Source organism: Scophthalmus maximus, chromosome 7 (genome assembly GCF_022379125.1).
Source record: "Scophthalmus maximus strain ysfricsl-2021 chromosome 7, ASM2237912v1, whole genome shotgun sequence".
Lineage (NCBI taxonomy): Eukaryota > Metazoa > Chordata > Actinopteri > Pleuronectiformes > Scophthalmidae > Scophthalmus > Scophthalmus maximus.
The window spans coordinates 13111997-13138620 of record NC_061521.1 but is presented as its reverse complement, the minus strand read 5'-3'; the positions used below and the strand labels follow the sequence as shown (position 1 = coordinate 13138620).

Here is a 26624-nt window from a genome sequence, read left to right as displayed (position 1 = left end):
CCAGAAACACGTTGAACTCCTGGGAGTTGTCAATCAAACTGGCACCAGCGGCTCAGCTGTCACATCCGCGTCGTTCAACATACACTCGGGTCTGTCGTTTCCGCAGAACAAACGGGTTCGGCTCGTTGCTCTGTGTGAACATGCTGCTCTTTCATCTCAGCCAGGAAGGAAGCTGCGAACCTGCTGACCTGAGCTAACCCTTTTTTTTTTTTTCCTTTTCTTTTCTCTCAATCTTACCGCTTCACGAATCCTTTTTCTCCCGCTGCCTTGTTGGAAATGAGAGCGACGTCAGTGTTGCTGCTCGCCCTCTCCTGCTGCTGCTGCTCGGTCAGCGCCACGCTCTCCAGAAGTGATGCCAAGAGGTCGCACAAATCTGAGTCTGAGGCGAGTTGACTTCAGCCCTGTTCGTTTGCCTGGCATGTGATGGTATTCACCTGGACCTGTCTCAACCCCCCTCCCCTGTCACTTGTGTCTGTCGTCTCTTCTCTCACTGCTCAGACATCTCCACCTGGGCTGTCTGTGTTGGACAGAGGCCTCGTCGTGTCAGACCCGCAATGGAAGGACATAGTGAAGGAGGAGAAGAGACACTGTGCTCCCATCAAGAGAACATTTCAAGGACCAGTGCTGGGATACGTCACACCTGTAAGTGGGCAATTACTATAACTACAGCCTGTCTTAATGCAGTCCTCATAATTATCATAACCATATGTACTTCTTCTTAGTCTAATGAATGTAAAAGGTGGATAATCAGAGGGTGAATCCTCATCCAGTGCAAAATGCATTCAGGGGTTAGCCAAATTAATTGAATGTATACAAAAAAATTACACATTCAATGAGTTTCAAGAAGTAGTCATTGTGCCAAAAAAGTGTCATCCTCATATTGGATTATGCCCTTTATAAAGATTTACAAAGGAGAATATTCAAAATATAGAACAGACACAAAGAAGCAAAATAAGTATAAAAATAAAATGCTTCAATAAAGTAAACACAAAGTAACAGAGTAACGCACATGAGCAAAGAGCAGGCAGTCGCATGATAAAGGATATGTATATTGAACCGTGTATTTAAGTGTTATGGGTTGTGGACTGTCCACCTGACAAAACTCTGGGATATTATGAGAGGACAGGATTAATCAACAGTGAAAACTATCATTAGTTGCAGTCATAAACTTTGGAAGCTATTCAAATGTCACCATCCGCTCCATTGGAGTTGTTCTAGGAGGAATAACAGTAGTGTCTAATACTTCCCTCAGCAAGCATATGAGCATTTGAGTATTATTTTGATAGATCTATACCTATCTGCATGTTATCTTCCCACCATGCAGTGGAATTCCCACGGATATGAAGTTGCCAAAATGTTTGGCTCCAGACTGACCTCACTGTCTCCAGTGTGGCTTCAGGTCCGCCGACGAGGACATGAAACGTTCGACGTTACGGGACTCCACGACCACGACTCGGGTACAGGGACCACATTGCTGAAGTCCTCTTATCACTTACTCAAGTGTCACCATAGATGACTAATGCATGTAAATTTAAAGTTGAAGGTCTTTTTTTTTTTGTCTTTCCAGGATGGGTCAAAGCTGTACGCAAGTCCAACAAAAAAGTCAGGATGGGTGAGTTGATATCATCCACACTGCTCACAAGTCGACTCACATCTGTCAATGTGGGTCAGTGCAAGGGCCTTCAGATAAGACTGGTCATTTAAAATGCTCCATTTTCTGTATTCTCAGTGCCTCGGCTGTTATTCGATGGCTGGTCTTACCAGGACTACATGAGCGTGCTGGGGAGTGAAGACGAGATAGAGGAGTTGGGAAGTGAGCTGGTGGATGTCGCAAAGGTATTGAAATGTTATGTTTGCCTCTAACTTCCGTGCAACAGTGTGCAGTGTTTGTGCAGTTTGTCTAATGAAGCTGCGGCCTTGCAGACTGAAGGCTTCGACGGCTTCACCTTGGAGCTGTGGAGCCAGCTGGGCGGCAACAAAAGAAAGTGAGTAATTTTAATGCCAGACCGACATTGTAGTATTCAAACTCTGCCGTCTTTTGTCTTTGAGGCGACTCAAGACTCTTCTCGGAAATCTTCTCTGTCCAGGGAGCTGGTGCATTTGGTGAAACACATATGTGAGTCCTTGAAGGCTAAAAGATTAGACTGCATCCTCGTCATTCCACCTGCTGTGACAAGGTGAGTGAAATTACTTAACTTTCAAAGTCTGTAAATACAACATGCTTGCTGACTTACCATTGCATTTTTACTTTTCCATCCTGATCAGCACGGGGCAGCCAGGTATGTTTGGCAGGGAGGAGTTTGAACAGTTGGCCCCGGTGGTTGATGGATTCAGCCTCATGACATACGACTACTCCAGCGGTGCCAGGTGAGTGCACAGGCACATGTTATATGGTTGTTAAAGGTAGTGACATGATCTATCTTATGCAGCTTCTTTTTTTTTATTTATAATAGACCAGGCCCGAGCTCTCCCCTGCCCTGGGTGAGAGACTGTGTTCTCCAGCTTGCACCCAACCCTCAGTGGAGGCAAAAAATCCTGTTGGGAATCAATTTGTATGGCATTGATTTTGGAAGCCAGGGAACAGAGCCAATCCTGGGAGGAAGGTGAGATAATACAAAGACTACTGCAGTGATGGTTTTACAATTTAGTAAATAATGTTTAAGTCTCATTTTAAATTTTAGCATACTCCTTTTGCACTCCTATAACTTTTCTGTAACTGCTGCCAACCCAGAGATATTGTATTTTTTTCTGAACCTTGGTTTTACCTGTAAAAAACCTGGTGCCTACATTATAACACAATGCAACTTTACTTCTTCTTGACAACCTGACCTGTTTAATGCAAGCAGCAGCTAATCTAATATCGGGCTGCTTCTCTCAGTCAGAGATGAGGAGCAGACCACAGACCTGTGGTAATCTCGCTTATCTCTAAAGCCACATCCCCTCAATTTTTTTTTCATTTTCAAACTTGTCTTGTCTTCAGTTTAGCAGACTTTTCATAAATCTTCTGCACAACTTCATATAACTTTTGCACCAGTGCGCCCCATGACATGTAAAATGAACTTGACTGTCAGTGCAGTCCCCTTTTAAGTCCATGAAAACCTGGTTAAAAATAAGTATTTTTCTATAACGTATTCAGAAGTCAGAAGGTTGTCGGGGGCCTAATACTTATCATTCATTCTGTAGGTACATCGAGATCTTGCGAGAACACAGGCCCAAACTTCTCTGGGATGAATATTCTGCAGAGCATTATTTCAGTTACAAGAGGTAACAATAGTACAATACTTTGAATATTGGCTTCTGGCAGCCTCTTACCAAGATATGTTCCTTCTCTTGATTTCAGGAACAATGCAGGGAAGAATGTGGTTTACTATCCCTCACTGAAGGTAAAACTCTGAATATAATCAGTCAAAACCATTTATTTCACAACCTAACTAATGTTTACAGTAAAATGTGGAGGTTAACAATACTTGATTTATTTTACAGTCAATCTACCTGAGAATATCTTTAGCCTCTGAACTGGGAACTGGAGTTTCCTTATGGGAACTTGGACAAGGCCTGGATTATTTCTATGATCTCCTATGAGAGTGGGACTTGTAAGTGAAGACTTGGAACCTTGGATCATCAGCAATTTTTATTTTATTTTTTGGGGGGCACGGTGCACTAAAATCTCAGGTGCAATATGTAGGTATTATTTTTCTTTTTCTCCCTGAGCAACTGAAGTGAAATCTGAAATGAGTTATTAACAGGGTTTAGTTAATGGTCAACCAGTCTCATGGTCTAAATTAATGAAATTGTGATTTGTTTATTCAAACGGTACAAGCACCAGCAACCAGTAGGTACTTCAGTATCTTTTATTTCCTGTTTACAGGTGTAAAAATGAAAATAACTTGTTCAGTGCAGTGACACATCTTCATTCAGCAACAGAAGGTGCATGATCATCAAAGGTAGAAGTTTTAATGAAGGTACATTCTTGTTCAGACGCCTTCAGAGTTCTGCCTGCTGTGAATATGCATCGTGCTTTGAACATTCATCATCAAAAACGCATCTGCTCCAGAAACGCCCCAAGTTTTTCTTTTTTAATCTTTAAATCAAGACATTTGATTGTGTTTTTTTTTTAATAGATTTATAACAATAGCATTGACAAGTAATGAAGTTGTATTTTGCAGTGATGCCAAACATCTGTTTTGACCAATATTTTTTTGAGATCAATGTTTGTTTAATAACATGAATATAAATGTGAGACGATGTATTTGTATGCACCTGATTCACATTTGTCAGTTTTCACTTGGAACCACAGAGCAGGATTAGATTATGTACAGCAAGTGAGGTGGACTGCACGTTCTGACCAGTTATCAGGTGTCTGTCTACGACGACATGCACAGCATCTTCTTCACTTGCTGGAAAACAGAGAACAAGAGAGGGGTTTAGTTTTAAATGCAGATTCTACTAATTTAGTATCAGTGCTCTGCAGGTCAGCTCACCTGTGAATGACCCTCCACTGTCTTTCACAAAGTCTTCCACAATCAGGGGTAGGTTGGCAAAGTCAGGCCTCCGCACCAGTTCAAATACTGACGGCTTATGACAAAAACAATTACTGTTATTAATTACAATGAACACATACATGTAGTATTTGGGTATTTTGCCACCGTGTTTACTTTCAAAAGACTAACCCCTGTCAAGCTGTAACCCTTGAAGATCCACTTCTGTCCCTCAGTGGCACAACACAGAGCCGACACCCCTTGTCCCACTGCACAAACGGGCTCTACACACAAAAAAATATAAACAACCTGCAGCAAACATACAGATTACACTCTTGAGTGCTTTAAAAAGCAGTGTCACACTCACTTTGGTGAGAGATGAAATGTGAGAGAATGCGGTGCAGAGAGCCGCTGTGTGCCAGGTCATTCAGGGCTCCAGGGCAGTCGGGGATGAGCAGCGCCTGGTATCGGGCACCTGGAAAAAAGGTTGTCATGACATGAACTGAGCAGAGTCCAACCAACCACCAGCAGCAGCAGCAGAAATGAAAACAGCCAAGTGGCTATGAAATGAAAAATCTCACCGTCTATAGATTCTAGTTTGGCCGGTGTTGCATAAGGTTTCACGTTGAAATCCTGCACCCATCTGGCAGTGCTTTCATCGACTCCAACAAATTCTATTGGCTTCCCCTGAAAGTCAGAGGAACATTAAGCCACATCACATTACATGGCTTCATCAGTAATGATGCATGCGCCTACAGTCGAGGTAAAATTATGTAATATTTCCCCAAGGTGAAACCAGATTTTAAAGCCAACAGAACTACAAACATGGCTACACTATTTTAATATGTTTAAAGACTATTCACAGAAAACAGGATTTAAAATGAAATAGCTCATGAAAGTAGGATAATAAAGATGGACCCTCAAGTGTTCTTAGAAATAAGGCAGCTCATTCCATCTAGTGGAATGAATATTTTAGACAGATGTGATGAGCTCCCTCATTTAAAAAAAATCATGTTTACAATAATACATCTAGGGCAAATTTAAAGTGGGGGCTTTTATTTTTTAAACCATAAAGGGGCACAATCAAGCCAGTTCACCTGCACACCTACCTAGAAGACATGAAATGTTTTCAAGCATGTTTACGCCCTTAAAAGGGCATTGAAAGACAGAAAATTGAATACCGTAGGAAACACAAGGTCCTTGCACGGTTGGGTGCTCTGGCCCCTGTTAACCAAGAGATGTAACAAGCTCCCTCATAGCTACAACATGAGGTATGTGTGGCTCTTTAACCAATCAGACAGCTTGTCACAGATGAGACAAACATTTCCTTTGCACATTCTGTAATTGCACTTTGTAATAACAAATAATGAATTACTTGCACTTAAATGCAATTTCTTCACAGATAATGAATTAATGTAGACACAATGTGGCCCTCCACACCTGGCAAACCAAAGGTTGTTTGGCTTATAACCTTTGTGTCAGTCCTATTTAATATTTCCGACCCGACTCAATTCAGGGGATTTTCACTGCAGCTGCACTACAGACATCCACAGACATTTTAAGATGATTGCTCCCTCTCTATGCCTGAAGTGTTGAAGATCTATGAATCTGCTCTTACCCCAGGTGTGGCTGTCTGGAGATTAAACGCTGAGGTGCAGAGACTGAACGACTGGTGGAAAGACTTCGCGGACACTCCTGAACGAACAAACATCAGATTAATCAGCATCGCGAGAATCACTGCTCATCTGTGACCACAGCTCCACGGACACATGAAATGAAGAAGAAGAACGAGGCTCCAACTGACACAACACTGTCCGTACCCATCCTCATTAAAGCGAAACGAAGCTGATGCACCCACCTCGAGCAGAGGCGCTCGCCACGATCAGACAGGTTGGCTTTGCAGACATCTCATTAACCTTTGTTTCCGCTGCACATTAAATGTTTCGGCCTCTTTGAAACGATTTGGAAGATGATTGTTAGCGGAATCATGCGCAGAAAAAGAAAAACACACGAGGAAGAAGTCCTGTCAGCTGACAACAACATCCGCTAGTAGGATTTCACAATAAAAGTTCAACGTCAATGGAACGGGGAAATTGGATCAGAGAATTTAAGGGAGTAGGTTTTATTTGCATTCCAACAAATACAATTTTATATATTTTTTTTAAAAAATGATTACTTTGTTAATCACTGTGACATACATACAAAAAACAATAGTACCAACAGTTTTTTCGCATCGATTTTTTAAAAATGAAAATGAAAGAATTTTTATTATTTGTGCGAAAATAATTCTGAGGGTTAAAAGCATGCATTATAATAAAGAGAGAGCGAACAGTGCTGTCCAGCAGCATTGCAGTACTGTTTTCATTGTGAAAATCATAATTTTAATAAATTGAAGGGATTTTTAACTACACAGCATCCAGAACTGTGTGAATAATGCGTGGCATTCAAATGTCATTAAAACATTGTATGATTCATGACATGACACATTTTGTGATATTTAAAAAAAAATAATCAGTATGGATCGTCTTTCAAATTTTTATGGAGGCAGCAAGTAAACATCATCCCCACAAGCTGCAAGAGAAAAGAGACAAAGGGACTTTTGAGTTACGCACAGCACTCAGAAACAAACAGTTTACAGTTCAGTATTTTGCAGGACATTAAAAGAGATGTTTATATTGATAATTTATATTAAGGGTTAGGGTTAGTACTTTGCTAAGCGGTTAGGGTTTTACCTGGAGAAATGCAATCCCAATGCCCACTGCACCGAGAATATACAATTGACTCAGGATGAAATCTTCTAATTTCATGATGCAGCCTCCCTAAGAGAATGAGAAAGGGAAAGAAATTTAAAAAATCTGATTTAATGCTCCGTTAGCCAGGGCTACATGGACCGGCTCTACCCACCTCCACCTTGTAGATGTTGGAGGGGTGGTCCCTGTGGCCGCAGAGGTCACTGGGAGTTTTACAGCAGCTGTCAGGAACGAGCCGCTTATTATCTGCGGCCTGGATCCACACACTCTCCGTCCAGTCTGAGAAGTTGTTGCTGCCACAACACTTAAACTGAGAGGAAGCCGGAAAAGGGAGGGACAGGGGGAAGAAGATGAGACAATGGTGGGTAAGTGTATCCACATGCAGGATAAAGAGGCTGTCATTTCAAATCCTCTGATCAAACCGACACTTGAGATTTTCTCAGTCAGTGAAGCGGTCGTGCTGTGATTGGAACATGCAGCATCACTTCCACACCTCCTGCTGAAGCTTGTCCACAGCCTGCGTGACGCTCTCCTCTCCCGGCTGCTGGTATTTCTGCTGCATGGTCACCTTCAGGTTCTGTCTGAGCTCCTCGTCCAGCTGTGACAGGAGAAGCAATTCAGTGATGGCTCAGGAAAACAATCTGTCACCAGCCATTAAAAAAAGCCTCTTGTCAACCCCCCACCCCCCCACTGCAACATTCCGCTGTACCTGTGCAATGCCCACACATAACTCACAACATAACTCACAGACCCTCTGACCCCACGAGCATTCTTTAGACTGAATTGCAAATAGAAATAGTTTTGTTTCTTGACTGACAAATGTGCAAAGAGTGAAAATGAACCATCATATATCAACCTGTTAGAGGAACAGTTTGATATAAAATGGAAACGGGTGGCAGCAGATTACCTGGTAGCAGAGAGGGAAACACTGGAGCCAGAGAAGAGGGAGAGAAAGTGCGTAATGAGAAAGGTGGAAGTACAGCACAAATGAAGAGCATGCACAGAGAAGTATGGAAAGAAGATTTGCTAGCAAATTGTGCGACAACTGAAGCATTTCATGGGTGGTAAAAACAGAACTGACATGATGCAGGGGGCAAGTAAAGGTGTATATTGGAATGACAAACAGAAAGTAGAAAATGTCAGATATGTTACTACTGCAAGATTTAAAATAAGCGGAAGCTAATAAAAGTAGTGAAAAAGTCCAAACACTTAACCTCTTGGTAGTTTATGTAGGCCAGGACACCAGCAATGATCTCCAGCAGGAAAATAAAGAGCAACAGGATCAAATACTGTGGAAAAGAGACAGAAAATAATAAGTAAAAAATAACACAGTGGTAAATTAACTATAGCCAGGAAATATAAATATATCTTTTTTTATTTTCAGATCTTTCAGCTCTTTAAATATGACGTTAGCATCAGTGAACTATAATAACATAGCATAAAAGTTATGCCCCAGAGAATAACTGATTTAACTGTGGGAAAGGAAGTTACTCATTACAAAGGTCATGGCAAGAGTGGAAATAGACGCAATGTCACAGAGCTTATGCAGTTTTGCTTAAGTATTATATCCTGCGTCCGTCCATCCCCTCTCCCACCCTCCTCGCCCAACGCAGGCGCTTGTGATGCCCGTCATTCCTCTGGCATGAGCCACTCTCTAAATCGAAACTCTTAAAGACACACGCTGCATGACTTTGTCTGTTATTTCTGACAGTCATGTCCGTCTGACACACTGGAATGCAGGCAGATCAGACAGAAGGTCACCAAGGATTTACTTTCAATACACGTAGAACCAGATTAGGTTGTGTGTGTATAAACAAGAACTTAAAGTGTCTTTCCTTGGTTTGTGATTCCACATACAGTAATTACATGACGTTAACGCCTTGGTGGAGTGAAGTGAAATGAAAACCTTTATCTGCTATAGGGTCGTGTTTTGGACGTCTGATACATCTTACCACGACCAAAAGACTCTTCATCTCCTTCAGAGTGGCACAGCATCCAATTATTCCGGTCACTATGACGATGACCCCAGCAGCTATCAGGATGTAAGCTGAGGCTGAGTAAAAGCTGGAGTTGAGTAAACTGATGTAGTCGCTCTTTTCCACCAGAGTCCACACTCCCACTGTCAGGACAGCTCCTCCTGCCACCTGAGAGAACGTGCACCGTTATCATCTTTTCAATTCAGGTCAGATGCTCCAGTCAGGAATGTGCCACGTAATTTTGAACACTTGGAAATTAGCTGCTAAAATGTGATGGTGATGCAAAGAAGGCTACGTCTTATTCTTTCACTATAAGCCTCAGTTTAATGAGTTAAATTAGTTTGTTTTTTTCAACTATGCACATAAATCAGTTTCATATCTGAGTAAATACTTTGCACCATGAGAAATGAGTAGGTGACTGATACATTCTATCCTTAAAACCTAAAGGAAATTTTTTGATGTGAATAAACTGTTGGATTGTCTCTATTGTGACTTTTGCACAATCTGTAAAGACTAAATGATACAGCAAATGTAGTCTAAGGGACAAAATATTGCAAAATATACATAATGTTTGTAGGATAAATGTGAGAAATAAGTTTATTGACAGTGAAAAACAATTAAAAAAAAAATTAAATACTCTATGTAGAAGTTGATTGTCACAACTAGTATCAATAATCATAACACTGTCCAATAGAGCCCTTAACAGAGGGTTCTATTGTCGTAAAGTTCTGTAAAAAAAAACATTTCTTCGTTAACTTACCCAGAAAAGAATATTGAATAGAAAAAGTAGATATTTCAGACAAATTGTCCCACAGGTGTGAGGTTTGTCACCTTGAGCTTCCATTCTGAAATTAAAACAGAAACCCCACCAAATTAAAATCATCTGCAGAAAGTCAAGGTTGTACAGCTGACTCTCCCTAGAGAGCAGGTCGAACCCTCCAGCACGGCTCTCATGCTATGCTTGAGATCACTATCACACATCTTCTATTACTGTACTTGCATGATGGTAAGCTAAAGCATGTTAGTGCTATATCTGATCGAGACTGCTCTGTTAGACACACAGGAGTTTCTCTTCAGTCTGCTTGTGTTCCACCTCTGGTGTGAAAGGATGATTTACTGTGAAGTGCTCAAATCAAACTACAGTATGTACGAGCTGAACAAGCTGACAACATGTTGTCTTTTTTAAGGTTTTATGTGCATCGCCTTGGATTGGATTTAACTGTAGACTAAAAATAAAACGTGGTGCATTTCTCACTCACTGATGAAATCAAATATGTTGTGAGGAAAACATACTTAACGTGTGTCACATGTCATCCAGCAGACAGACACTGTATACATGTCCCCATCCCCAAAACTTAACCTGATGTTCTCACGCTCCAGTGATATACTATTGGCTGTTAACTATTTACTTTATGAATTAGTTTGTCTTTATGCAAACCTGAACTGAACTTTCTTCTCCTTCTATTTTAAGAAATGTTGTAACTCAGAGCATCATGTGAAACTGTGGCTTTAAATACTAGATATTAGTAGAATTCTCCCTGACCAACAAAAAAAGGGTAAAGGGACAATAGATAAAATATGTTAACAAATTAAAAACAAACTCATCATAATATGCTTTTTTGCCATAAGACAAAATACTCCATGTGTGAATGTGATAGTCCAGCAAAACAAAATCTCCTGATGGTCACATTCAGAGTTATTTTTAACTCATTGTGTCATGGAAAAAACTCTGCTCTGCCTTTCTACTGAGACCAAAATACTCCTACCTGATTTGAAGGTGGCGGACCCTGAAGGATGAGGATTATTGGGGAAACGTCTTCCAAGCTGCCACTGACCCCAGTGTCAATGTGCTGCTGTCTTTGAAGGTTAACTGCAACAGTTTTCAGTTAACACTCAGACCTGAGCCTCCAACCCAAGCGCCTGAGCGTCTGTCCTCTTTTGGCACAACAGGCAGCTTTGCCCCTCTACAGCTATAAAGAGTACATGTCTGCCCCCAGCTGGTTTCTCATGCACATGAGCTTTTTTGGCTCTGAAAACAAATGTTTCGCTTATGAGAGACTGTTCATGGTGTTTAAAAAGACTTGCAACAGAGGGGTCGCCAAAAATATATTTTATTGGATGGATTTTAATGATACATAATGACAAATGCAAGCCATACAGATACTGTTCAGTAAACTTGTTCAGATAAAAGTAGAGCTGTGTGAGCTCAGGACAGAAGGGAAATGTAACACCACTGAACCATGATGAGGTTTTTCCTCTTCTGTTTATGTACAGCAGCCTTTTTTTGATGCGTCCTCAGTCAGTAAAAGTGCATCTACATATTGTCGATCATTCTGGGCAACCAACATCCTAAAATAAAAAAAATTAATTAAAAATATGAAATTATTTTGAGTTTGATGATAGGAATTAGTTGATAACACAGATAAATGATGAATATGGGTAATTCGTCAAGAAAAATATATTGGTTCTAGAAACACAAATGTTATTTATGAAGACATCACCATAGGCTATGGAAATAATAATAATTTTAAAAAATCTAAAAACTGAAGCCAAAAAATAAACATCAAGTTGAATCAATACATCTCTTTAATAGTTATAAAAAAAAGAAGGATAAAACTGAATTCATTATAACCATCATGAAGGTAGTATTTAACGAGGGTTGTATTAAACTACATGAATCTAGCTAGTAAAAAAAATGGTACCTGAATGTGGCTTTAAGGACATGTACAGTGAAAAAGTAAAAACACAATATGTGCAGTAGAAAAATATACCTTGCCAGGTGAGTCATCAGCTCCTCCATGTTGCATCCGCTCTTGGCACTGCATTCGTAAAACAAAGCTTGGTGCTGCTGCATAAACCACAAAACAACATTTAATATCATCAATCTAAAAAAAAAAAAGAAAGATGTTTTCCTTCCTTCGCAGAAACATTATGAGAAAAAATCACTGAAGAAAGTTATTTGAATATCCAAATACACCCTCACCTCTGCCAACCGCTGCCCCTCCCCTGTTGCCACTTCTCTGCCGTGTGCGTCAACCAGGTCCAGCTTGTTCCCCAGGAGCATTAACACTGCACCCTCACACATCTTCTCCTGGGATATAGAACAAGTTACAGTGCACATGTTTTAATGTACTAGAGTTGAAAAACTGAGGCATACAAAAATAACTAGACTAATAAATTAAAGTATCACTAAAATAAATACATCACTCAGATCACTCTGACATTTGTGTTATCGGAAACTCCTGTTGTTGCTTATATACTGTAAATAATCTGCATGTTTATTTTTTCCGCGTGCTTTTACATCCAACCACGCCTGACACCTCCACCTGTTCACCTTCACAGAGTCCATCCATCCTCTCACCGCGGTGAAGGAGGGGGAGTGAGTGACGTCGTACATGGCAAGGACACTGTCAGCCTTTCTGTAGTACTGCTCAGTGATGCTGCGAAACCTGAAAAAAAGAGGAATCGGTAAAAAAGGATTGAGAAATATTACCTCACAAAATGAAGAGTGTTCAGATGGTAAATAGGATTCTACATGGCTGGTAAACATGAGAATGCGCTCTGTTATGTCTGACCTCTCCTGTCCTGCAGTGTCCCAAAGCTGCAGGGTGATGCTGGTGGAGTCCAGGGTTAAAGTCTTCATCTGGAAATCAATACCTACAGAAAACATCAGAGGCCCCTGGATTCATGTTTTACAGATACATTGAGGAGCAAGTTAATCATTGAGAAAGAGTGATAAGAGTGATCTTACCAACAGTAGCACTCATTTTACTGCAGAAGCATCCTGTGCAGTAGTGCTGGATGAAGGAGCTCTTACCCACACCTGAGTTACCCAAGAACACCACCTTGAACACTCGCTGAGGATCGACAAGTCTGCTCTAAAATTCAGGTAAAAAGGCCAGAAAATTTGATTGAAATATAATCTGCATTTTTTCTCCCCTAGATTACAACGCCCCAGAACATGAATGCTCTATGCTGCTGCTTCTGTGTTGCAAAATTGATAGTTTTAGGATGAATTGTGTACATTTTTTTTTTATGTAATATTTTCCCTACCTGAGTTTGAGTCTGTTCAACATTTTCACACCTGACTCTACATGACGGCTGGTGTCTCTTGGATGTATTTGACACCTCTTTGTCTTTGTCCTGCTCCAACTCATCAGATGAGCTCAGCTGTCTTCAGGATCAATGAAGACACAAAATTAGTGGCCTCCCGGGGGAAAACACACTCACTGTGAAGATGGTACATGTTATATCAGATGCAGGTAAGTCATACAAACCTTTTCAATGGCTTGTCTTGCAGTAAGTAGTTACCTATGACTGACCCTCTCTTCTCCAAAGTCTTTTTGACATTTGGATTCTAAAATGGTTGTTTGGCAGAAAAAAAAGTAGCATTAAGATTTTTACTGTCTTGAATAGATATTTATATTGTTAAACACGTGCTATTGTAGGTATCAAAGGAAAAACTAATAAACACAAACTGTACAAAAGTTTCACATAGGCAGAGTGTTTGATACATTTAACATGCAATGATTCCTATAGTGACGTTCAATCTGCTAGAAACTAGTTTATCATAATAATCAATCAGCAATGAAAAATAATCATATGACGAAAAATATAACAAATAGGAGTTCATTGTGTTGTAGTTAGAAGGGTTTCTTGAATGAATTCTTTGTATCTTTTGTCAACCTTTTTGTTCAGAAACCTAAACACAGATTTATGGAGGCTCAAAACCAAAAGAAACCGTGATTAACAACTTTTTGCAAAACATCCATATTCATTTTTCCCAGGAAATGTGGATGGGCAACCGGCTAAGTAATGTGAGAGGTGTGAGAAATGTAAGGGCTTTATTGGTTTGGTAAATACTGACTCACTTTAGTTCGCCTACACAAATATTGTAAAGTACAGTATCATTAATAAACATGTGTAACACTTAACACAGGAATGAATAAATGTCTTTTCAGCAGAAAAAGTCCTTCACTTCACTAAGCACTATCTACAAAAGAAAAAAACAACAATATTGCTGACATGCAAAACTCAGAACGATGTCAGTGACATGAACACAAGTTCAGTTAATAACCAAACGATAACAGCTGCCCGTATAAATAATCATTGTCCAGAAGATGGAATAACGCACAAGGCCTTTCCAGGACTTAGCTTAGGTCGGATAAGTCTGCTGTGTCCATGGTGAACAAAGGTCTTCACTGAGGTAGAAGGTTAACGGCAGAGCAGGAAGGACAGAGCGTCTGTGACTAACCCTCTTCTGAGAGTGTTGGGCATCTTTTTCATCTCGCAGCCTTTTGTTCATATCCCTGACACAAAAAGAGAGAATCATTTAGATCCATTCTCGCACTGACGGATCCACGTGTGCAGTGGTGAATGGTCGAATCAAATAGAGACTCTGAAAACACACACTTGAATTACATGAGCTGCGTTTGAGGGACATCACAGAAGAACTAAATTGACACAGCAGCAGATATGATTCACCTCAGCAGCTCCAGTTGTCTAAAGAGACTATCCTTCTCTTTTTGGATGTTCCTTGACACCTTCATCACATTTCTACAGTGGAGCAAGCAAAGGAAAATTAGGTTATTTTTGTTATGGTAAACAAACCCAAAAAGTTTAAAGCAACAATAAAATGTTTCCACTAATTGCTGCCTATGCAACAGACCTACATACAACATCCTGCTGCCATAAATACTCACTACTATGTGGAAAATGACTTCTTTGACTTCTGTGGACTTTTAAAACAGTGCCCAGCTGCCCGAAGTTATTACCAGCTTTAAATAACATTTAACTATATGTTGATCGTTTTTATGTTCATCACTCCTGTTTTAGTGTCTTTATACTGGCTTCCAGTATGTTTGATGAATTGATTATATGATTTTACTGATTACTTTCATGGCTTCTCTCTTTTTTATCTATCTGACCTGTTTGTACCCTTCTCACCAGCTCGTACCTCGACATCCTCAGACAGGGGCCTGCTCTGTGTCCCAGACACCCAAATGGAACTAAAGGGGACATTTGCAGTCAGGGCCCCGAGGCTCTGGAATGATCTGCTCCAGAAAATCTGGTCGGCTGACCCCGAGATTTCTTTGAACTGTTTTTTCACTTTTATAACTATTCTATTTAGTTCTGAAGTTGTTGACTTAATCAGAATTTTGAAAAGTGCTCTATAAATAAAGAATATCATTATAAAAGATTACTTTGTTGGGGCTGAGTGCCACCAACAGAGTGGGGAAGCCAGAAAGAACTGGGAGACTGTACACTGTTGGTTTTGTTCTCTTCGTGTTATTTGTAAAAAAAAAACAAAAAACCTTTAATAAACCCCTTGTATTCATGAAAATATTATCAGATCATCTGCCACCTACCTTGGAGTCATTTTTAAACTCAAGTCCACATGATTCTTTACAACATCTTTAACAAAATTGAGTGTTCTTATGTTCTCCACTTTGGGGGAAGTTTTAACTTGTCCGACATGGGAAAGTTATTGACAGTTTTATTTTATCTCACATTTGTTGTAGTGACTTTTTTCTGGTCCTGCTTTAAAAAAACATGAAACAAAACCCCCCCAAATTTCATTGCCTGCAGCGAGTTTGAACTACAAAACGGGGCTCATATGACTCCCATGTGTTAATTGCTATTTTTTATTTGTTTGGAGCAAAGCAGTCACACACCAAAGAGGGACAGTGATATCATGATCTTATATTCAGGACACTCCAGCAGCTATCTGTGACGTTAGCCACTCACCTCTGTGTGGTGACCTGTTCCTGGGCAGCGTTGAGCTGCAGCAGGCTGAGTTGACCCAGAGCCGCCTGCAGCTGCTCTCTGCTGCTCTCCACTTGCTCCTGTAGCTGGATGTTGATGCTCCGCAGTCGCTGGTTCTGCTCCTTAACATTTACCTGCTCACTGCTCAGCTGTCGGATTCTGGTCTCCAGCTTAGGACAGAGACAGGTCCTGCTGATTCACTCATTAGACTATAGCACTCTTTAGTTCAGACATAACATTAGTGCCATTTGGATGCCTACCTCTTTCTGTTTGGTCAGCGTAGTCTCCAACTCTTGCTCTCGCATCTTCAGCTCCTCCTCAAGTTGTTTCCCTCGTTGCATCTGTCTAATACTGTCCTTGATTTCACAATAAATTCATTAAATGCAATGATAATGATCACTCTCATTAAATGGCACAAATCAATTTCCAATTAAATTTTATTTGAATACTAGATATTATCAGAATATCTGCCAGCTACCTTTATCCCCTCAACTCAAGTCCAAGATTCTTTACAGTGATCTTACTTTGTCCAACTCTTGGGGAAGTTTTATCATTCAAATGGTAAAACCTTTTCCAAATGTCGGACACACATCGCACACGTCTGTACCTGAGCTTGGTATTTCTGTCTCTCCTCTCTGAGTTGATTCTCCATTTCTTCATATATGGACCGAATAACCTGATCATGTTCGCTCTCCCGTCTAAAAAAAAAAAAAAGAAAGTTGAATGAATGAATTTTGGAAACTCGCAATCTGAACATCCACAGTTAAATTTGACAGAGTTACTGTATGTTGTGGTCAACGTTGTGTTAATGGAGTTCGGACCTGCGCAAAGCTTGCTCCAGACTGTCTCTCTCTCTGATGGAGTCCTTTAAATGGGACACTGTGTGGATCAGGACACTCTCCAGGACACTCAGCAGCTCTGGTCTGTCTCTCTGGAGCTCACACCACATGGAGCAGAGCTCCTGCTGACTGACACACAACACACAGCAGTTAAAAGACAGAGGATGACTGATCTGATTATCAGTCCAGATGATAATTACAAAATTATCATAAAACCAGACAAAACTAAGAAAACCATAAAATATTCAAACTTGTAAGTGATAAATGGATTATAAAAATAGTTACCAAATAACTTTTTTGTTGCCAATTTACTTTTCTGTTGATCAAGTAATAGAATCATATAATAATTATTGTGGCTCTAACATACATCATGTTCTTTATCAATCTTTTTTAATTTTTTTTTTTACATCTTTTCTATATCTACACATTCATGAAACACTTAGTTAATATGTCCCACCAACATGTGACAAATTAATTCTTCATGTGTACTAAATGGGTAACATTTGATTTTAAGTAGTGAATAAACCAGATTCTAAAGTTTTATATATGATATGGACACCTTTTGAAAACACAGGGATCTTACTCTTTAAAAAGTTTGTCAGCACCCAGCTCCATCAGTGTGTTTACAAATCTGATTGCAGCATCTTCCTGGGACCAATCCACCTGGTCCGTATCCTCCTCTGCTTCACCTCGACTCAACTCAGTCGTGTCCTCCTGTCCCACCAACTCACCTGCACCACAGACCAGGACAGGCACAGAGGAATAAGGTTATACTCTGTGATAAACCGTTTTGAATGAATAGTAGTTTAACCCATACTGCAGATATCATAGGGACCTGTGGTCTCAAATCACTCAAAAAAACAACACTCACCAAGTCCTGTGTTGAACTCGACAGGAGTGAGGAATCCATTGCTCTCCCTGTCCAGACTCTCAAACACTGTGTCCAGCTGTTCTGGGGACAGCGGCAGCTCTCTTTGCAGCGTCTGACCAGAAAAGGATGGAAAGTTCAAGTGTCTATAATGAGCTTAAAAGTTTTTATTCTACGAAACTAGATGCTCACCTGCATATCCCGCTTTGTGATGAACCCTTTCCCCTCTTTGTCACACAGCAGAAACAGCTCCTTGGCCTTGCCCATGGTCTGTGCCTGCTGGCTTCCTGCTGCTGCCTCCCGGGGCGAAGCCAGTGGGCTGTGTCCCCAGCCTGGCCTGGGGCTTCCAGCGGGTAGGCCCCTTGTTCTGGGGCTCACTGGTACAGCCTCACCACTGCCTTGAGCCTCCAGCACTTCGCCATCTTTAAGCCACTTGGACATTGCTGTACAGAGGAACATGGGAACGAGTGGGAAGGTGGTGTCAATCAGTATTCGGTATCAATTAGTCAATCGACCGCAAAATGCTCATATTGATAATGAATCATTTCAGTACTTTAAAAAAATGAGGAGGTTTCCTGGAGGTTTTACCACTGTATAGCTGAATAACTTTAGTTTCGTACACTTACAAGATTTTACCATGAACTGTAGCAGGGTGTGATGAGAATTTTTTAACCTTTTTTAATATTTCGTATCCCCACTCTCTCAGTATTTCAGCAGCATTACATGAGTATTCATCAGTGGAAACTGTCTGTCAGAAGCCTGATCTTAAGGCAGAGACATTTAATATTATATCCCTGATATACTAGAATGAATTTTAGTGACACTTTTAGTGAAACTGGCCCTGCAGGTCCTCCCTTGTCAAACACCAGGTGAAGAACAAACTAACCTGTGACTGTGTGCATTATCTACAGCTGCTGTGATCAGCTGTCAGACATGTCCACGCTCAATGAGATTTTATTGCTGTTGGAAGAATGGAACATAATGGAAATTATTTTACACATTTCTTATGCAAAGCCTCGACATTTCAGGGCAAGTTATGACACAAACTACTCCAGACACTAGAGCCAGTTGTCCTCACTGTTTATTTAGATGAGGAAAAGGTAAAAGAAATGATTTGCAGCCAGTAGGAGCCATGACTGTGCACCAGGATGTGCAGAGGGTAAAAAACAGGATGGTGTCATGTGAGAAGAGCTGCTGTGTACATGAAGGGGAGAGTGGAGAAGAGATGCAAATAAACGTTTGCAGTCGTTTGCATTGTCAGAATTACCACAATTACAAAACAAATTTTGCTTTCAAGAACCATGGGGAAAATGTGCCTCAGTATCTCCAACCATGACATTAATAAAACTGTGATTTATAACAAAGATGAGTCTCTCTCTCTCTCTCACACACACACACACACACACAAAATCAGTCTTCAGATTACATGGCATTTCTGTTGCACGGGACAAATATCACGAAATAAATCATAAATATTTAGGGATATTTCAAAATGGATGCAAAGGAGGAAAGTCAGGTGCACACTGGTTTGAAAGTCATAAAACCTAAAAAAAATGTTTTTAAAGAAAACAGTGTTTACTGATAATGGCTAGTTAATCATCTTGCAGATGATTTATGCAGCCGTCAGAACTTCCTCATTATATAAAGATACGCGGCTTTCCAGGTGAGAGACTTGAGTAAACATTACGTGTGAAGGATTTTGTGCGTGTCACACCAGACTCAGAATTAGCCAGCAGCCACGCCAAAGGTCAAATAAACTTTCAACAAAAGTTATTATGGCGTTTGCAACATGTCGTAGGCTGCAACACTGTCAGTCACACGTTCAACAGCCCCACTCACTCTCTTCTGTGATCGACGACACCACGCTCGGCCGGACTGTCAAATTACAACACAGCGAGGCAAACAGCGACTGTACCTAAAGTTGCCCCCAAACGCACCACGGTTACCAACAGTGACTGAAATGGCCCAATACGACCAAATCTGGCGCAATGTGGCTTCACGGAGCAAAAGCGAAGCACAGTGTGCAATTATTACTAAAGGAGCGAGAAGAGAAAGAAAAACCCACACAGCAGTCAGCTGGTTGTTCAACTAACACACGCTGGAGATGAGGCGAACATCAACGCCGCCTTTACCGTTCTGAATCACTCGCGGAGCTGTATTTTGTGTCAGTTCAGCAAAACAAATGAAGAGACTCCGACTACTCACCCTCCGTGTGCAGGGCGCAGGTGTCCCTCTACGTTTGACACCTCAGTCATTCGGACGAGCAGCGGTCGGCTCCAGCCGCTGGGGGGCAGCAGAGGCCCGAGCGGTTGGCCGTTACCGTATTGTTTAGTGTAGCTTGCCTTTTGATTTCACCCTACCCCTTGACCCCTTGAGTGGCATAAAAGAAAAGAAAAGCTGAATGTTGTCGGGCCCCATGTTGACACCCCCTCCCCTCCCCCCCACCATACATGGAAGTTTCATTGTCTCTGCAGTAAAACTGTGCAAAAATGTCCTGTCTGTGCAATTTCAGTATCGTATATTAGCAATCCTGCTTAGACAAACCTATAAACACTATATTATGTATACATTTTACATATTACCTTTTGTCTTTACTGCATGTTTACTTATGTATTACCTTTTATTTTTTAACTACTATCTCCTTTGCTGCTGTAACACGGTACATCCCGCCAGGGGGCCAGGGGGCCTGGAGCCCAGGGGGCAGTCCCAAGATCTGCCTGGTGGGTAATTCAGTCCCTTTCCCCCTCTAAATTAATTGTGTTCATTTCCACCCAGCAGGTACTTCCAATAACAACCAACCTATTGGTCTACACACATTCGTATGTGCCCTGGGCAACATTTGACCGTTATTACGGTACTTTGGGAAGAAGCGTTACCATGGAAGTTGCGGAAATACGTTACCGCTGAGAGGCAGCGGTGGATGCTCAAAGGAGGCGGCGTTGTCCGTCGAGAAAGTGGGAATATGAGCAGTTTACGGGTTCTGCCTATCTCAGTGTGACCCGGTCTCATCCCTCACACGTTTCTTGGTGAGTAACCGTTATTTGAATGTCGTTTCTGCTGCCTGCGTCAGAACAGGAAGCAGTCAAACCGTGTGTTGTGGTCAACGTGGAGAACGTGTCTCTGGAGGGAGACACTCGAAGTTGACGTCTTGGCCGTTTGTCGTCGTGTAAATGTGTCAATAGTAACGTCAGCAACTGCACATATGCGTCTCAGAGTTTATCTGTAGCCAAGGGCCGAGTACAGACAAAGATAAATTGCGTAAACCAAAGAATGAGCGCAGCACCGCCACAACAACTGGACGCGTCCGCGCAGGTCAAATTAATCCATAATCCGGACGTGACCTTCCCGTGGCCGCCCGTGTAACAGCCTGAGCATGTTGTCGACCTCACACCGCTACGTGTACAGCTGACTGACAGAGAACAGACAAGGCTGCTGCTCTGAAGGAACAATAGACGCACAAACGATAGTTATTTTTCTATCAAACATTGTTGCCATCTTTTCTTCCTCACATCAGATGAGGAGACGTCAACATGCAACACCTGAAGAGGCATTTCATCTTGGACTGAGATCACAGAGATGCCTTTCTCCTCTGAGGACAACAAACAGCATGTTTAAAGGAGTGGAGTAAATAACACACAACACTGTAAAGCCTGGTGGTTTGCAGGCTCGGGCCCCTGAAGATGCTTCAGACTGGCAACTACTCCTTGGTGCTGCTGATCCAGCTGACACTGTTGACCTATGACCTCTTCGTCAACTCCTTCAGTGAACTCCTGAGGGGAGAGCCGGTCATCCAGCTGGTGCTGTTCATGTAAGTGTTGAAAAGGATCCGTTGATTTATCAGTCTGGCATCAGTCCATCTATATAGTTATTCAACAAAGCTGTTATACATGTGATAATCCATTGAAAATAGTAAACACTGGTTATTTACGTGTTCAGACATGAAGAGTGTTCTTCTTTTAGTCATATTTATGCTTTTTAAATATATTTCACATGGCATGTCTCAATCAATTGGATCCTTTTTTGAAAATGATTTCTAATAATTTTTGAACGTACTGATTGATTACGAATCCAAAAGATTAATCAATAATATAACAACAGTTGTGGCTTCTAACCATAAACATATTTAGGTTTGTTAAAACCAAGTATGTTTACGGATGGACATGGCGATTAATGAGTTAATCTGTTAATTTACAGATTTACATTTTTCAGAATCTTACAGGCAGTTTTAAGGAAGTCCATGCACTTCTTTTGAGTTTACAAGAACTGCCACCACTGTTTTTGTGGTTTGTCATCCTTGAGGAATTATATTCATGAAAAATATTGAGGCAGGACATCTTTGTGACAGAATTTTATTCAGTTGCAAGACTTCATTCAGTAGCCATTTGTCATCATTTGGCAAGTTAAACACTAGCACAGGGAATTGTTCCTTCATTTGAGGGAACAAGTCGTACCCTTTCGAAGAAGTAGTTTTGGCTTCAAGATGGGAATCGTAACTATTCTAAATGACATGGTGAGTGAATAAATCCGTACCATGACCAGAGCTCCTTAATTTCTGAGTAGTCAGAACTCATACAGGGTCTTAATTCATTTCTGACTATCACCTTAGAAAAAAAAATCACCCTTGCACAATGTCTTTCTGACATAGTCATGTGTAGTTTGTTGACAATTTGCTGTATGGATGAGAATTTTAAGAATAACAATGAGTACAATGTGTCTCCAGAATCCAGGATATTGCCATTTTATTCAACCTGATCATCATCCTGCTGATGATGTTCAACACCTACGTGTTCCAGGTCGGCCTGGTGTCTCTGCTGCTGGAGCGATTCAGAGCTCTGCTGATGCTCTCCTCCCTTTACCTGACACTCAGCATCTGCTTCCACTGCTGGGTGTTGGTACGCCCCGTCACTCACAGCTGCACGTCCACCCTGCACTAAAACTAACTTATGTCCAATAGTTTCACATTTCCTAAGTGAAATATTGCTGAACATGATGCCATAACATTTTTACTGTCTTGAGTAACTGCGCCCAAGTCTGGCCCACGTATACTGTACCTGATAATAATTTCCTTCCTTTTAGAACCTAAGATGGCTTGACTCAAAGCGTTATGTTTGGACAGATGGTCTTCAAGCTCTTTTTGTTTTCCAGAGAACAGGTACATTTGTCGATTGATTCAGTCAAACATTTTCCATCACAACTGAGCAGTTTTCTGTGGTCTCTGTCGTAATTGACCAAGTGTCTTTCTTTCTGTCTACAGCGGCGGTGCTGTATTACTACTTATACAAACGCACAGCAGAGTACATGGGAGACCCGAGGCTGTATGAGGACTCTCTCTGGCTGCGCGACGCCTTCTCCAGAGCCCGACAGTGAAGAAGAAACAGTTTGGAGATGCATTATGACACCAAGCATCATCAATTCACTGAAACTTTGGACATTTTTTCTATTGCTTTTTTAAAAATTTGACATTTGGAGAGCCGGACACGATTAAGCAGAGCAATTGACTGAGGTTGAACACTGATGGAATTCACGATCAGGTCAAAAGGATGAAGCGAAGTCTCAGTTTGTTGGGTCTTCGTATCCAAGTGGGCAGCCAGTTAAATGGTTTACAGAAGCAGGTGAACCAACCATGGCATGTATCGTATTAATCTGGACTGAGAGGGTTAATCTCTGTGGCCTTTGTAAATCAATTTGAGATGTAGACAGAGCGAGGCACATTGAGATAATGTTACATTTGTTTGTTCCTGTTCAAGTATTGCCTACCACCATGTTTGTTTTTATCTTATTAGTCTACAATAATTTGTAGAACTCCATGTGATCAGTTTTGTTGGAAAAGCCATTCTGCCCCTGCACAGGAAGACACAGGTTGGTTTTATTTTGCCTTTTGTAAGATTAGTACGTGTTGTTTACATGATAAATAAGCCAATGTTCATGATGTGAATCCTGCCGTCTTTGAGCGGGGATCTTTGAATTGTGTTCCCGCTGTTTTTATTAAATAATCCTTCTGTAATCCTGGTGTAATCCTTCATCACTAAAGTGGTCGGTATTATCCCGGAGACAAGGTGAAACAGACTGCTCTATTTTTAACACAAAGATTAATCAGGGATTGGGGTTTTAGGCGCCACTAGTGAAAGACTCCATAAATAATCTTCAGTGTGTCAAAATAAGATTCTATTTCCAAGAACCCAACAGGGTAAATTGGAGGGCACTTTCCGTCTGGTCTCAGTTACTGTTCATCAGCGTTTTGTCATAAAATCTAAGATACAAGAACTGTGACTTACTGTAGTCATTGCAGCTTTCAGGTTTAACACAAAGACACAAAAGGTTGTACAAATCATCTTTAATTGTGAAAACAAAACCAGACTCCATACAATCTCAAAATATTGTCAGTGCAGTCCAATTGAGTACAGAATCCAGTTGGTGTTGTGTGTGATGTCCTTTGTTCGACTGGAATGTGTCATATTATAAGTCAGTCACCCAAAGCTGTGGAATTAAACAAGAGAAAACTTGGTTAACGACTACAAAACTGTTTCTCTGATTGAAAATAAAAAACCATCACAGATTAATAATATGTACCTTCAAACGTATATTCCAACCCAAAGTAGCAGGAACAGCACTCCGAAGCCCATGAAAAGTGAAGCGACGAGGGAGATCAGCAGCTCTTTGTAGACGTCCCTGGTGTATTTTGTTGAAGTCACCTCATAGCTGATGTTGAGTTAAGGCAAGCACACTGACATTTTTTAATTGTGTATATCCACTAATTCATAATTCAAAAACAGGACATTATACACCAAAAGTTAAGTTCTCAGACAGTTTTGCAAAAATGTATCCCATATTTTTTGGAGATATAACCAAATGTGGACGCACCCAAAATATATGTAATACTTATTGATTGCACTGGAAGCTTGTGTGGACACCCTGACCTGAATAGTTCCACAGGTCATGGTGAAGCAGGAAGATAGTTTACAAACTGTTTTGTGTGGATGTTCACAATTAACAGCTTGGGTGACAACTTTATCATTCTTGGTTTTCTCTCTTTCCAACTAAGTTTGGTTAACCTGTGGTTCATGTAAAATATTTATTTGTGTTTCTTTTCCCATCATACTTACCTTTGTGAATGTCACCATGTTCTCAGCTTCTGCAATTAACTCTGCAGTGAGAACCACCAGTCACTGACTGAGGTGTCGCCAAAACCAGACCTCTCTAGAGGCAGCAGAGCTCTACAGCCGGGGTAAATGAAATGACTCTTGACTTATGCACTGATACAAAGCAGATCATATTTGCAGAGTAAAACAATACATCACAATATTGTTATCACACCTTAATTGTACTATATTGACTGTAAATCATTATGATCAAACATTAAGCGTGCGTCCTAAAAAGTGAAACGGGTGCAGTCCACGGTTTGGCTCATACAGTTATCACCTGAAGTCACGGCCTGTAATATGAAAATAAGAATCAAGCTGTAATAAACTGGACTGTCCTTTAACTTGTAGAAATTAGTGGAGGTCAGTGGGTGTCTGGAAGGTGTCAGGTAATATTCACATCTAAAAGATGATGGTATGGTTTGAGAACAGCGGTGGCACATGACTGACTGCTGGCACACGGTCGAGAAACAGTGATGTGAAGTACGGCTGCAACGCTTCACTGATTTATTGGTTAAAATTAATATGCAGCTACTTTGATAATTGATTCACTGTTTAAGTCAATTTGAAGCAAATCTGCAAACATCCAATTTCAGCTTTCTGCTGCTGTACTGTCATCTGCTTAAAAAGAAAATGTTAACGTACATATCTTTGGTTTTAAACTGTTGGCTGGACAGAACCAAACGGGACTGTGGGGAAAGGTAAGGGAAGTTTTTCCACAATTTACAGATATTTATACATGAAGCAATTCAACAAGCAATAGAAAGGCAATGGACAGATGAACCAATAATGAAGGTAATCAGTAGCTGCAGCCCCAATGTAAAGCAAAAGCATCAGTGCTTTTTACTTATAAAGAATAAGTTACTAATCTTGGACTTGTGTCTCCCTGCAGGTTCTTACTTATACAACAACACTTTGTGGTTTGACCTCTTCCTTCAGGTGCAGAGCAGGAAGCAGAAGGATACACGAAGAACCAGGCGGTGAAGAACATGCCGATGGCCAGCAGGACCACCGTGAGGTGGGGGAACACAGCCGGGTTCACCGGGCTGGTGTATCTGGTCATGGCCTCGAGTTCCTGCAGCCGCAGCCGAGAGAAAGAGAGGGAGCAGACACCCTCAGGTTAGACTGTCGAACATCACCCTCGCGAAATGATTCCGCTGATGAACGCTTCAGGATTATTGGAGAACATATCGCCTGGTTCAGTTTTAACAGATCGACTGGATCGGTGGATTTGACCCGAGAAGCTAACGATTGTCAAAGCGCAGGTTCGCGCAGAGAGCGCGCGATGCTTTACTCGCGAAATTGAGAGTAACGTGCACGGAGGAACTGTACATCACTGTATGTTCGAGCTGAACTCACACAAACACGGTCAAGTCGATTAATCTTACCATTTTGTGATGAAGTGGAGCTCCTGGGTTTACGGTCCAAGATGGAAAGGCCACGTACTGACTATCACTTCCTGGTGTCGTGCTGACGTACGGCGTCACGTGGTGACCCGTGCATTTATTACCCTCAGTTTGGTCTGCCAGGCTTCTGCTGGTCGGGATGGTAGACGTGAATCGAACGTTTCTTTTAGATAAGGTAAGATAAGATATACCTTTATTCGTCCCACAATGGGGAAATGTGGTCGTTTGAAAGCAAAATATTAGTATAGTGTTGGTTTTTAAAGTGGGAGTCTTCAAAATGGAGCCTTCAATTGAGGTGGAAACCCCCAAGACATTAAACCTTACTATGCTCATTTGAGTGTCTATGGGATCGAATGATGTAATCACGATCACATTAATTACCTTAATATGACACCATACACTA

At 41.1% G+C, this 26624-nt stretch overlaps 6 protein-coding genes and 1 long non-coding RNA gene across 12 annotated transcripts; 3 read left to right on the top strand and 4 right to left on the bottom strand.

Annotated features, from left to right (window-relative positions):
• The first annotated feature begins 6 nt into the window (after positions 1–6).
• Positions 7–4247, top strand: chid1 (chitinase domain containing 1). The gene is made up of 12 exons (XM_035641281.2): positions 7–384; positions 499–642; positions 1325–1457; positions 1568–1612; positions 1730–1836; positions 1924–1985; positions 2088–2177; positions 2266–2367; positions 2454–2603; positions 3184–3264; positions 3341–3383; positions 3484–4247. The coding sequence occupies exons 1-12, from the start codon at positions 277–279 to the stop codon at positions 3580–3582; spliced, it is 1164 nt and encodes a 387-aa protein (XP_035497174.2). The 5' UTR covers positions 7–276; the 3' UTR covers positions 3583–4247.
• Positions 3836–6532, bottom strand: gatd1 (glutamine amidotransferase class 1 domain containing 1). The gene is made up of 7 exons (XM_035641284.2): positions 6337–6532; positions 6097–6173; positions 5060–5165; positions 4846–4953; positions 4671–4762; positions 4482–4575; positions 3836–4397 (listed from the first exon to the last, which is right to left on the bottom strand). Exons 1-7 carry the CDS (start codon positions 6383–6385, stop codon positions 4282–4284), a joined length of 642 nt encoding a protein of 213 aa, XP_035497177.1. The 5' UTR covers positions 6386–6532; the 3' UTR covers positions 3836–4281.
• Positions 6533–6584: 52 nt separating this feature from the next.
• cd151 (CD151 molecule) lies at positions 6585–11158 on the bottom strand. 2 transcript variants are annotated; one of them, XM_035641282.2, is made up of 9 exons: positions 10971–11158; positions 9965–10049; positions 9181–9372; positions 8443–8517; positions 8136–8156; positions 7722–7826; positions 7383–7538; positions 7211–7297; positions 6585–7049 (listed from the first exon to the last, which is right to left on the bottom strand). In XM_035641282.2, the coding sequence occupies exons 2-9, from the start codon at positions 10046–10048 to the stop codon at positions 6990–6992; spliced, it is 780 nt and encodes a 259-aa protein (XP_035497175.2). In that variant the 5' UTR covers position 10049; positions 10971–11158; the 3' UTR covers positions 6585–6989. The 2 variants fall into 2 exon arrangements, with proteins under 2 accessions (XP_035497175.2, XP_035497176.2); XM_035641283.2 differs by lacking the exon at positions 8136–8156.
• Positions 8891–15958, top strand: LOC118314705. Its single transcript, XR_004794701.2, has 5 exons — positions 8891–9410; positions 12547–12672; positions 12796–13093; positions 13365–13466; positions 15154–15958. It is a non-coding gene; the product is annotated as an uncharacterized LOC118314705 (long non-coding RNA).
• On the bottom strand, positions 11300–20649 carry cracr2b (calcium release activated channel regulator 2B). Of its 5 annotated transcripts, none has more exons than XM_035641275.2 (20): positions 20553–20649; positions 19882–20046; positions 18563–18636; positions 17869–18119; positions 17680–17791; positions 17392–17539; positions 16791–16937; positions 16577–16667; positions 16230–16325; positions 15952–16139; positions 14689–14760; positions 14459–14513; positions 13482–13561; positions 13258–13378; positions 12956–13082; positions 12780–12861; positions 12539–12653; positions 12188–12295; positions 11976–12049; positions 11300–11553 (listed from the first exon to the last, which is right to left on the bottom strand). In XM_035641275.2, the coding sequence occupies exons 3-20, from the start codon at positions 18576–18578 to the stop codon at positions 11469–11471; spliced, it is 1968 nt and encodes a 655-aa protein (XP_035497168.2). In that variant the 5' UTR covers positions 18579–18636; positions 19882–20046; positions 20553–20649; the 3' UTR covers positions 11300–11468. The 5 variants fall into 5 exon arrangements, with proteins under 5 accessions (XP_035497168.2, XP_035497164.2, XP_035497169.2 ...); XM_035641271.2 differs by having other exon boundaries at positions 11976–12052; positions 20553–20648; XM_035641276.2 differs by lacking the exon at positions 18563–18636 and having other exon boundaries at positions 11976–12052; positions 20553–20648.
• Positions 20423–23680, top strand: tmem138 (transmembrane protein 138). Its single transcript, XM_035641285.2, has 5 exons — positions 20423–20702; positions 21191–21484; positions 22397–22568; positions 22753–22828; positions 22931–23680. The coding sequence occupies exons 2-5, from the start codon at positions 21357–21359 to the stop codon at positions 23041–23043; spliced, it is 489 nt and encodes a 162-aa protein (XP_035497178.1). The 5' UTR covers positions 20423–20702; positions 21191–21356; the 3' UTR covers positions 23044–23680.
• Positions 23681–23993: 313 nt separating this feature from the next.
• Positions 23994–26362, bottom strand: tmem258 (transmembrane protein 258). Its single transcript, XM_035641287.1, has 4 exons — positions 26204–26362; positions 25781–25890; positions 24247–24375; positions 23994–24153 (listed from the first exon to the last, which is right to left on the bottom strand). Exons 1-3 carry the CDS (start codon positions 26204–26206, stop codon positions 24249–24251), a joined length of 240 nt encoding a protein of 79 aa, XP_035497180.1. The 5' UTR covers positions 26207–26362; the 3' UTR covers positions 23994–24153; positions 24247–24248.
• Between the last annotated feature and the right edge of the window lie 262 nt (positions 26363–26624).

Excerpts from the sequence above, each read along its gene's own strand:
- chid1 (XM_035641281.2), top strand. The coding sequence starts at position 277 with ATGAGAGCGACGTCAGTGTTGCTGCTCGCCCTCTCCTGCTGCTGCTGC. Across the intron at positions 643-1,324 it reads TGCTGGGATACGTCACACCT|TGGAATTCCCACGGATATGA; the intron begins GTAAGTGGGCAA and ends CCCACCATGCAG. Across the intron at positions 1,986-2,087 it reads CTGGGCGGCAACAAAAGAAA|GGAGCTGGTGCATTTGGTGA; the intron begins GTGAGTAATTTT and ends TTCTCTGTCCAG.
- gatd1 (XM_035641284.2), bottom strand. The coding sequence starts at position 6,385 with ATGTCTGCAAAGCCAACCTGTCTGATCGTGGCGAGCGCCTCTGCTCGA. Across the intron at positions 4,954-5,059 it reads CAAACTAGAATCTATAGACG|GTGCCCGATACCAGGCGCTG; the intron begins GTGAGATTTTTC and ends CCTTTTTTCCAG. Across the intron at positions 4,398-4,481 it reads CAGTGGAGGGTCATTCACAG|CAAGTGAAGAAGATGCTGTG; the intron begins GTGAGCTGACCT and ends TCTGTTTTCCAG.
- cd151 (XM_035641282.2), bottom strand. The coding sequence starts at position 10,048 with ATGGAAGCTCAAGGTGACAAACCTCACACCTGTGGGACAATTTGTCTG. Across the intron at positions 7,827-8,135 it reads GTTTCCCTCTCTGCTACCAG|CTGGACGAGGAGCTCAGACA; the intron begins GTAATCTGCTGC and ends CTCCTGTCACAG. Across the intron at positions 7,539-7,721 it reads TGGACAAGCTTCAGCAGGAG|TTTAAGTGTTGTGGCAGCAA; the intron begins GTGTGGAAGTGA and ends GCTTCCTCTCAG.
- cracr2b (XM_035641271.2), bottom strand. Across the intron at positions 16,938-17,391 it reads GCTGACAAACTTTTTAAAGA|TCAGCAGGAGCTCTGCTCCA; the intron begins GTAAGATCCCTG and ends GTTGTGTGTCAG. Across the intron at positions 12,654-12,779 it reads GACACTGCAGGACAGGAGAG|GTTTCGCAGCATCACTGAGC; the intron begins GTCAGACATAAC and ends TCTTTTTTTCAG.
- tmem138 (XM_035641285.2), top strand. The coding sequence starts at position 21,357 with ATGCTTCAGACTGGCAACTACTCCTTGGTGCTGCTGATCCAGCTGACA. Across the intron at positions 21,485-22,396 it reads ATCCAGCTGGTGCTGTTCAT|AATCCAGGATATTGCCATTT; the intron begins GTAAGTGTTGAA and ends ATGTGTCTCCAG. Across the intron at positions 22,569-22,752 it reads GCTTCCACTGCTGGGTGTTG|AACCTAAGATGGCTTGACTC; the intron begins GTACGCCCCGTC and ends CCTTCCTTTTAG.
- tmem258 (XM_035641287.1), bottom strand. Across the intron at positions 24,376-25,780 it reads TTCACCGCCTGGTTCTTCGT|CTATGAGGTGACTTCAACAA; the intron begins GTATCCTTCTGC and ends ACTCAACATCAG.